At 32.6% G+C, this 11,367-nt stretch overlaps 1 protein-coding gene across 3 annotated transcripts; it reads right to left on the reverse strand.

Annotated features, from left to right (window-relative positions):
* Positions 1-8,049: 8,049 nt before the first annotated feature.
* LOC107810615 (putative late blight resistance protein homolog R1B-12) lies at positions 8,050-11,001 on the reverse strand. Of its 3 annotated transcripts, XM_075248113.1 has the most exons (3): positions 9,701-11,001; positions 9,236-9,610; positions 8,050-9,158 (listed from the first exon to the last, which is right to left on the reverse strand). In XM_075248113.1, exons 1-3 carry the CDS (start codon positions 10,842-10,844, stop codon positions 9,145-9,147), a joined length of 1,533 nt encoding a protein of 510 aa, XP_075104214.1. In that variant the 5' UTR covers positions 10,845-11,001; the 3' UTR covers positions 8,050-9,144. The 3 variants fall into 3 exon arrangements, with proteins under 3 accessions (XP_075104214.1, XP_016490900.1, XP_016490901.1); XM_016635414.2 differs by having other exon boundaries at positions 8,050-9,610; XM_016635415.2 differs by having other exon boundaries at positions 8,170-9,158; positions 9,236-11,001.
* Positions 11,002-11,367: the final 366 nt, after the last annotated feature.

The following is an 11,367-nucleotide window of genomic DNA, read 5'->3' on the forward strand; positions in this document are numbered from 1 at the left end:
TTCAATAAGTTTATATGTTAAGATTTTTTAATTTAGGATTAACATCATTTGCTGATTTCATCATTATAGTCCATAAAAATTTTAAAATTCCTGAAATTTGCTAGTGGTCAATTTTTTGTGTGTATTTAAAATTGATATTTTTCTATATTGAAGAGCAGTTTAAATATTAATAATAATTAGAGTAATCCAAACTGATCATTGGACGCTTAAAGTAATATTTTCTTTTGAAAAAAATATTATTATTGACCACCTAAAACTTTTTGAGTTCGTTATTAATTAAACAAAAGAAAAACTAATTTTGTCATATTACATGCACGTCAAAAATCTAAATTTTAGTTGATATGAAAGGATAAATGAGCAATCTAGGGTTGGGGAATGGAGATTATAGTTAATAGTTTTTTTAGTTTTTTCTTTTTAAAAATATTTAATAGTTAATTAATTTGAATTTAAATTTTTTTGGCCCACGAGCCGGCTCAGGCCCAGCCGCAAGGGCAAGTGAGCTGACTTGGGCCGGGCTTATAAGCCTCCGTTTTAAATGGGCTCAAAAAATCCTAATGTCTAATAACTTTAATCCATTATATAGATTTGGGTGAGAAGTAAATGAATTAAAAAGGTAAATTAAAGACTAATGTCTCCTTTATTGACATGTTTTGAGAGGCAACCAAGTTAAGAATTAAATAAATTAGAAAACAACATTTCCTCTTAGAGGAATAATTCACAATTACATATTATATTACCATCGTGTGCTTCTAATATATATATATATATATATATATATATATATATATATATATATATATATATATATATTAAAAGCACAAAAGCCCTTAGCGAAATGTCGTTCGTCTTTTTACCATTTTAAAATAGAGTTCACACTAGACAAAATAGTCATTTGCTTATTCTCCTAGCTAATATTTATGAGTTTTAAATTTAATCAAATTTATTACTTATTAAATATTAATTTTTTTCTTATTAGAATTGAGTAAAAAGTCCTTATAATTAGGACTTTAATATTTAGGCTTTTCAAATTAATTTAAATTTTGACTATTAAAACTTTCCTTATTTGAGGTAGGTAAAAACTCTTAATACTTAGAAATTTAACATCAATTAAGATTTTACTTATATATAAATATAAATTCTTTCCTTATTTAAATTATTTTTTTCTAAGAATTATTACTTAAGTTTTTCAATATCTTCCAAAACAATAGAAATTAAATGACTCTAGAAGTTGTTATTCAAGTTTTGAGAAAATAATTTTTTGAATGGGATACAAAAATGTGTGTGTCTGTCAAAAAAATAAAAAAAATACTATAATAATTATTCTATTTACTTAAACAACGTAGTAGGTGGCTTTAAGAATTTCAAATATGTTGTCAATTTCTAAAATTTATTACAACTCCGTTATTTTTGCCATACCTTTTTAATCAAGCAAGAAAATAATAAAGCTCTAGCTAAACTTTTTTATTGATTTGACCCAAAAATAAAAATACACAATTAAGATATATAGTTATTTGCATATAAAACAATAACAGATAATACACAATTGGTATTTTATTATTTTAGCTAAACTATTTTTATGCTAATGTGTTGGAATTCGGTCTAAGTTTTTTTTAATAAATTTGACCTGAAAATAAAATAAAATATACAATTGGATCAAATAGCCATTAAATCTAAAAAAGAACTTAAAAATATAAAACTGGATAAAATATGTTGTATATTAGATGCATTAAGAATAAATACATAATTATATTGTAGTAAATAAATAATTATATTAACGATTGAAAAGTATTACATCGGAAATTTATTTTTTTAATTTTTTTCACTTTCACGCACCTAAAGGAGAGTATATGTATCTACGCTCTTTATCACATTAACATTCCGGAGTAACAATCAAATTGTCAACTTCGAGGGTAATTAAGACTATACTTTATTTAGGTGTGTAACGATTTCGTGCAAAGTTTAGGAAATTTTTTTAACATAAGCTCCATATTTTTGGCTCATAGATTGACATGGTCCTTTTAGAATCTATTAACGTTAATTAATTTCATTACAATCTTAGCTTCTTACTTTCATAAAAGAAAATATTAGGATGCATAGTTGTGTGCTTGGACCAAAAAAAAAAAGTTCCCTCCAAAAAAAAAATAGTAGATTAATCAAAATGTAGTGGTTGAATAATACATTTTGTAATATTAATTTAGTCTCTTTTAATATGTTGGAAACAATTCATATGATATATCTTCTTGATCATAAAAATAGAAAAATTGTGTTTTGGTATTGAGAATTTCTTCCTTAGTTGAAGTTAGCTAATTAGAATCAACAACTTGTAGAAACTTAAGCTTTGGTTAATTTTAATTTTATAACTCAAACCCAAATTCAAATATAATATTTATGTAATTTTCTAAAATTTTATATTCATTGAGATAGGTAACACACGCAACGCGCGTATCCAAAAGACATATATATATATATATATATATATATATATATATATATATATATATATATATATATATATATATATATATATCAAATAATTTAAACTCACACGATTTTTTTTTTTGCCGGTGACTGGGGTTTCTGCAATCGTCCTTGGCGATTGGTATGCATAGTTTTATTGGTTTTAATCTTTTTTAGCTCAGAGAAGTGCATGTGCCAAGCACGTGACTTGAGTAATCCCATTGACCCATATTTTTGGGAACTTGTATTTATTACAAATGCAATCAAACATTATAGCCTTGTTTATTCAAACTAACACAATCATTACTTCCGGTCCATTTTAATTAATTTTTTTGGCTATTTTTATATATATTAAGGAATTTATATTTTAATATTAATTAATAATAAATCGATTAATTAACCTTTATTTGTTTATTGGAACTATAACAAATACTCCTAGGCTCTTTACTCCAAAAATAACTTTGAAAAAAAAAAGTTAATTCCTTTTTTATATCTGAAAAGATCAAATATTGTGAACCACAAAAAAAGGTTAAAAAATCAATTAGAGTGGATCAGAGGGAGTAATAATTAACAAGCAGTTAGTTCATTAAGGTGCTATTGCCAGCAGTAATATAACAATAAGAAATACTCTCTCTTATCCATTTTAATTGATTTTTTGGTTATTTTTACACATATTAAGGAATTTCTTAATAATGAAATTGACTATATTAATCTTAATTTATTCATTAAAAATATAACAAATACTCATAGATTTTTTTACTCCAAGGGCAACTTTGAAAATAATAAGTTAATTTTTTCTTAATATTTGAAAAAATTAAATATTATGGACCACATAAAACATGCCAAAAAATCTATTAAAATGGACTGGAGTCCTGAGGGAGTATACTATAAAATGGTACCTGAATGATACGAAACATAATAATGTAAGCCTCGAGTCATTCAACATATATAACGTGCTTTAAAACTCTCTTTAATTATTAAACTTTAAAAAGGACAAATTAGCAATGGCAATTAATGAGCAATTAATTTAGAAGATTTAACCCAAACAGTCGTCCACCTAATCTCTTAAACTTAAAATAGCTGTCGGATGTATAATATATATATGTACAATATATGTTTAGCTATGTATAATCTATATATATCGGCTAGAAAAAATAAACATTAAATCTTGACGACTATTTGTGTAACAATCTCATTAATTTATGGTGTACCTAAGGGCTTATAAATATGATCCCCCATGTTATAAGAAATCACCACACAGTACTCCTCTGCTAGCTTTGTTCATTAATAAGAAATATTTCAAAGTATTTGCAAATATGGCTGCCAAACATCAAGTGAACAAGCTATCTTATTCATTGCTCTCTTGGCGATAACTATTGAATCGTAAACCGTAATTTTACTTTACTTTATTTGTAATTTTATGAAGTCGTGCATTATATTACTTAGAGACGGACCTATGTTATATCGAGAAGAGTCATCGGCACCCGTAAAATTTAGCAAAAATTTCACGTATACACAAAGGCGGATCTAGGATTTCAAGAAGATGGTGCACCATCAACTACGAGATTGAGACAAGTCATGGATACAGAATGCTGAATATATAATTCCAGTAATTGCTAAGCTAAGGTTTAAAGAGTCGTAGGTGATGAGATAGGGAGTTAGACAAGAGATACCGGAGGATAACAATTTTCTTAACGATTTTAGTGATTAATTACACAAAAAACATGTAAAAGGTTTTCTCTATCTATTTAGAAGTCAATTAGCGATAATTATATGTAGCATAACACGCGATTGATTTACGACCTCTAGAAGGCATAAATAACAAATTACAATAGATGAAAGTGCTTTACACGTAATATGCTAGACCATATATACTCTAAATCTTCAAATCTTGGTTCCGCCTCTAATAATATTGCATTAAACATATGTAGTCAATATGCATATCATGATGTGCATGAGCTTTTTGTACATCCACTTAGACATGTATGTATATATATTTTTACGAATGTTTCTACGTCCACTCAGACATGTATGTATATATATTTTTACGAATGTTTCTATGTACAAATCCATACAGTGTCGGAGCCACCTTATCCCAAGGGTGTCAACTAACACATCTTTGTTAGTATATATTGACTCCCCTTGATTTCTTCTTTATATTTTGACACTCCTTAGTGAAAATTCTGGCTCCGCCGTTGCATACGGACATTTATATTTACATTGTTTACATTATGATATTTGGATTCTTACGTTGATCTTAATCACAATATATGCAGTTGATATGTTCGGACCACCAAGTTTACAAGTGATGGCTGTTCGAGACTTGACGCCAGAAACAGCAATGATGCGAAAGAAGCTATTTTGTATGGCAAGTTGTGGCGATTATTGTAGCTCTAACAGTGGCTGCGGTGGCATTACTCTCTGGCGGAGACGGATCCAGGATTTGATGGCTACGGGTGCCACTATTTTAATGTAAAACGATCACTAGTGAAGAAGATTGAATTAGGGTGTACATTCAGTCGATTCGATCCGTTTTGGATTACTTCGGTTCGGTTCGATCCATTTTGAATTTATTCAATCCAATTTAAAATTTGTTTTATGCATAAACGAATATGTGATACATCCCTTCCATCTACATGTAGCTGATTAATATTATATTATGTCTTTGATTCATCACTATAAAAAAAAAAATTATAATTAATAAAATAACATTATATGGATTAAAAAAGAAAATGATTAGATTACATCCATCCAAATAAAATACGAATATCCAAAAAAAGACAAAGGAAGCAAATATACAATATAAATAAATAATAAAATTGAAAATGTATAAGAAAAGTGAATATATAAGATGAAGAAAATAAGAGAAATTAACAAAAAGAACATATAGAAAAGAAAGGCAACACGAGAGCATCTAGACAGTCTCGATCCCAGATATTGTGTATGGAATTTCAGCATTTCAACCACGGCACCTTCAGTCATCTTGTGACTTGGAGTACCACTTGTTCCTTATGTAGGTATTTTTATGGAAAATACTAGTATGTATATAAAACTTTATCCGAGCGACCGGGTGGCATGCCACCCCCAACTCCATACATAGATCCGCCCCTAGGCGGATAATTAACTCATTCATCTGAGTTACTTAAGTCATCATAATTCATGATATGCAGAAGATTCTCAATTTCAGCTTCTCTTATGCAAAGCTGTCGAAGAAGATTGTGAATTTTGCAAGTTTTCATCCTTCCATTAGCCCTTTGTTTACCAGCTAAAATTAGACTTCTATCAATTAACTCTTGTAAATACTCCTCGAGACTTAGAAAAGACAGGTCATGAGGAGGAAAATCATAGCAGCTGACATAATCTGATAATCATCAACATATTTGAGCCGAGTGGTTAATATAATTCGGCTTTTATTGTCATCATTTGGAAATATTCTTTGCATTTTGTCCCAAGCCTCATCTATGACAATTAGAAATCTCTTACCCTTCAGACCTTTATACGCAATATCCGCTAGCTGATCACTGCTTATATTTTTTATGCTTTCATCAGTCCTGTTGATCCGCCTAATTGAAGAGACAACATCAAGAAGCACTTACCTACCATTGTCCATGTGAAGGGGTGCCTTGGCGTAACTGGTAAAATTGTTGCCATGTGACCAGGAGGTCACGGGTTCGAGCCGTGGAAACAACCTCTTGCAAAAATGCAGAGTAATGCTGCGTACAATAGACCATTGTAGTCCGGCCCTTCCCCGGACCCTGCGCATAGCGGTAGCTTAGTGCACCGGGCTGCCATTTTTAGAGACGGTAACCCATGCATGTGTATCAAATCGATGTCGAATAGATGAATCATCATAAACTTTTCTAGCAAGAGTTGTCTTACCTATACCTCCCATACCAAACAATTGATATGACTGTTAGCTCCTTTGTTTGGGCAGTGAGGCGATCTAGTATGATGTTGAAGTCATCCTCCATTCCAATAACAGTATTTTTCCAGTTGCATACTTTCTTGATGAGGAAGAAGTTGTTGCTAATTCTGCACATTTGCTTTGTATCACCTCTTTCCTGCTTTTTCCACTTCTTGCAATTCATTATTGAAGGCTTTACAAGCCCTTTCTCGGTCATCTGCATTATTTGCTAGAATGATGCTTCTTAGGCTTGAATCAACTCTATCTTCTGCTTCGTAGACAACATCAGTGATCCTCATTTCTAAAACCTTCAGAGTTTCAATATTATTAATTTCCTTTGTACTATCCTCAAGGAAAATCTGAATAGCACAAAGACTTTGATAAACAGGTTCAGCATGTTGTTGTATAGAGCTTCCAAAAAACAAACGTTGGTTAGGTAGCAAGAGTTGCTGGAGTGTATGCATAAGCGACGAAAGAGCAGCATAAGCCATTTCTCTGAATTTGAGTGTAAAAATATGAGTAAAGGTCTCTACACCCTGAAGACAGCAATATGTAGAAAATACTAAGCTAAATGCGGAAGGACAAAGAGCTACTCACCTACCTCCTTGTTGGCTTATTTATTTATTATTCTTATATAGAAGGGGAACTTTTTTGAGCAACGGTAAATTTGTGTCCACGTGATATATAGGTCATGAGTTCGAGTCGTGGAACCAGCTACTAATGCTTTTATTAGGGTAGTCTGTCTACATCACACCCCTTGGAGTGCATCCCTTCCCCGAACCCGCGGAATGCCTTGTGCACCGGGCTGCCCTTTTTATTATTCTTATATAATTTAATAGTTTAAGGTCTTTGATTTGCTTTAATTTTGTTTACTCTAGTTCGAGTTATGGAACCAGTCACTAATGCTTCCATTAGGGTAGGTTGTTTATATCACACCCCTTGAAATTTGGCCATTTCCTGAACCCAGCGGAATGCCTTGTGTATAGGGCTACCCTTTATATTATTCTTATATAATTTAATAGTATAAGGTTCTTTAATTCTGTTTCCTCTGGAAAATCCACGTGAACTGATTCTAATTTGCCGCACCATTTCATAATTAGCAATGGGACAAGAGCCTACTGTAACTATAAAGTCTTAGGCTCTATCTATGTACCTTTTCTTTTTTTAATTTGGGGAGATGATAAGGTGTAGCCTACACACTATTTGTTTCTTCAATAAATTTAATGGATAGTAAAGACTAGAAGACTCCTTTCTGGCAATTACAAACAACCAAATAAAATAGTTCCACTCACTCAGTGATTAATGAGGTAAACCAACAGAATATTTGCTCTCTTTAAAGGTAATGCACTCAAGAAAATCAGTTATCCAAATATTCAAACATAGTAGTATTAAAGTAATAAGAGCTATATCTTCTAACTTCATTCAATTTTTAAAGATCTAGCTACTATAAGCTTGAAGTCATCTCACTATCAAGAATGAAAATAGCTGTTGGGATCAAAGATTTAACATGCTACTACATCTACTTTACTCAGTGTTAACACCAAAATATTTTCCAAGTTTCACAATGCTAGAAGCTCTGAGATTGAGACTGCAGTAAATCATACTCAGAATTTCCTCAAATGCCAGTTAAAAGCTTATTTGTAGCAAATCTTGCAGGTGGGGAGAAAAGGAAAATAGCATCCAAAAAGTGATTAAAAGTACAATGTATCTTAAGATTCTGACTGTAGATAACGGTTCTCAAAGTTTACAAGCCTTTTTATAAGAAAAGAAGGTAAAGAGGAAAATTTAAGAACACAGAAAACCACATGAGCATATTAAGAAAATTCGCTAATAATCAAAGATGGAATTTTAACATACTTAATAATCAAAGCTAGATAATTCGAACTTGAAGCTCATAATTTCCCCAGCTTTCTTGCTCTTGTTGAATTTTCTTTGCACTAGTGACTGCTGCAGCGCTGCAACGTTCTATTTGGATCAATTTTAGTATCATTATTTCTCCAATACTCTGAGGAATCTCCTCCAGCTTCCGGAATCCATACAGGAGTAGTTGCTCAAGCATCGGAAAATTATCATTAGTTGCTTCCCACCTTTCCAGACTTCCGTACTGAAGTCGTAGATATTTTAATTTTTGAAACACAACATCTTCATTTAGTTTCCAATTTGTTCCCTCGAATGCAGAATATGCTTTGAGCACCTCAAGATTGGGTAAATTAGCCAGCACAACCATATCTTCCCATTGTAAAGTAGTATACGATAATTTCAATTGCTTGAGATTAGGAGGGAAAATATCCCTAGAGAGAATCATCGGGTCACTGCCTAAATCTGCTTCTATAGTTAGTGTCTCCAACTCCTGTAGAAGACTGAGAGGATCAAGAATAGCAGGACAGTCAGAATGCCTAGATTCATCTAAAACCGTTAGCTTATTTAGATAGGGAGTTCTTCTTAGGATTTCCGCCAAATAAGGAGAGGAACAGAGAACAAGTGTTTGCAAGTTATTGAGAAACAAAGGTTGTTCTTCAATACTATTATGACTTTCTGCCACAAGAGGATTAGGCATATGTATTGACCATCTAATATCAAGATGTCTTATCTCTGACATTGTCCAGATCTCTTGTGGGAGATGCAAGTCTTTGCTTGAAAAATTACGAAGAATTATGGATTGTAGATTCCACAATTTGGCAAGTGAAGGAGCTTCGTCAATGTTTGCAGCAACATATCTCAAATGTATAAGTTTAGGTATTACACATGAGAAATCACAACGGACATTATATACGTCCAACACCTTAAGCAGCTTGAACTGTGAAACAATGGAACAAAAACGTTCTGTAAAATCTAAATCAGAATATTTCGTAAAAATAAAGGTCCGGGTCATACTTGTAAGGACACTGCTATGCCTTGTAGGGTTAGGGTAAACATGCTTCTCTTTAATATCAAATGGAACAATTACTCGTCGTTGATCATTTACGGCTTCTGAGAACATGGGGACATTTGCATTCATGGCGTGCACCACATTCTCATTGTGAGCTTCTATTATGCACAGCTGCCGAAGAAGATCGTGAATTTTGCAAGTTCTCATCCTTCCATTAGCCCTTTGTTTACCAGCCAAAATGAGACTTCTATCAATCAAGTCTTGTAAATACTCCTCTGCCACCTCCTCTAACCTCCTATAGCTTCTTGCCTTTATGAACTGCTCAGCAATCCATAGCCTAATCAACTTGGAAACATTAATCTCCATGTCTTCAGGAAAACCTCCAACATAGAGAAAACAAGCCTTCAAATACTGGGGCAAGTAACTGTAGCTCAATGAAAGAATTGATTGACACTGTTCAGAAACCGTACCAAAGAATGAGTTCAAATTTTCCTCAATTTTCTTCCAATTATCATGTGTCGGGTCCATCTTGCCAAGAATTCCAGCAATGACAACGATCGATAGAGGTAATCCTCGACATTGTTGTATGATATGCTTCCCTATTTTTTGTAGTAGTAGAGGACAAAGATCTTCTTTGAATAGCATTTCAGTAAACAGATTCCAGCTATCGTCCAAACTTAGAAAAGACATACTATGAGGGGGGAAATCAGGGCTTGCATAATCAGCAACATAGTTAAGGCGAGTTGTTAATAGGATTCTGCTTTTGTTGTTATCATTTGGAAATAGTCTTTGCATTTGGTCCCATGCCTCAGTACTCCAAAGATCATCTATGATAATTAGAAATCTCCTACCCTTTAAACCTTTATACACAATCTCTGCTAATTGATCTTTGCTCATTGTTTCATAGCTTTCATCAGTTCTATCCCGACTTATTGAAATAATAACATCTAGTAGCACTTGTCTCTCATTGTAGTTCTCTGAGACTGTGACCCATGCATGTGTATCAAATCGATATCGAATAGATGAATCATCATAAGCTTTTCTAGCAAGAGTTGTCTTACCTATACCGCCCATACCAACAACTGATATGACAGTTAGCTCATGTGTTTGTGCGGTGAGGCGATCTAGTATGGTGTTGAAGTCATCCTCCATTCCAACAACAGTATTTTGCTCAATTGCATACCTTCTTGATGAGGAAGAAGTTGTTGCTAATTCTGCAGATTTGCTTCGGTGTTTGTTAAACTCGATCTGTATCACCTCTTTCTTGAGAGAATCAACTTCTTTTTCGACTTCTTGCAATTCTTCATTGAAAGCTTTACAAGCCCTTTCTCGGTCATCTCCGCAATCTGCTACAATGACACTTCTGAGTCTTGAATCAACTCTATATTCTACTTTGTAGACTACATCTCTGATCCTCTTTTCCAAACTCTTTCGAGTTTCAATATCTTTGGCTTCCTTTGTAGCCTCCTCAAGGAAAACTTGCAGAGCAGAAAGACTTTGATAAGTGGATTCAATATGTTGTTGTGGTATACAGCTTCCACAAACCAAACGTTGGTTAGGTTGCAGGAGTTGCTGCAGTGTATGCATAAGTGAAGAAAGAGCTGCATAAGCCATTCTTCTTCTCTGAGTTTGAGAGCCTAAAATTGTTTGGTGTATTGTATGAGTAATGGACTAATGGTTGTTGCAGTTTTGCTGGAATGCCTTAAGACAGAGCTGTGCAGATCTAATCTCCCTGCTTCAGTAGCTTAGTTATTAGGTCTCGAAGTTCTGTCCAAACAGGTGTACTACTCAATCACTTACAATTTATACGAAAGTGTTTGATTGAGCACGTAATTTTAAAAAAAAAATATATTTTTGAAATTTGTAGTCCTAAATAAGTCAAAAGTGATCCAGATTATTTGTGTGTTTTTGTAAGTTTAACATAAATTATTTTTAAATTTAGAAAGACCAAAAAGTAAATGGGAGGTAGTATTTATTTACACCTTGTTTTTCTAAATGGGAGAACAAGGTCGTAGGACACTCCCTTTTGTCATTTTCTTTAATAAAGTTGATGGATTGCCAATTGGTTGACAAATGACCACACAATCCGGTCCACTTTGCACTACACCAGAAACAAGAAAATCAAATTGTTTCACTT

The sequence above is a fragment of the Nicotiana tabacum genome, chromosome 24, assembly GCF_000715075.1.
Source record: "Nicotiana tabacum cultivar K326 chromosome 24, ASM71507v2, whole genome shotgun sequence".
Classification (NCBI taxonomy): domain Eukaryota; kingdom Viridiplantae; phylum Streptophyta; class Magnoliopsida; order Solanales; family Solanaceae; genus Nicotiana; species Nicotiana tabacum.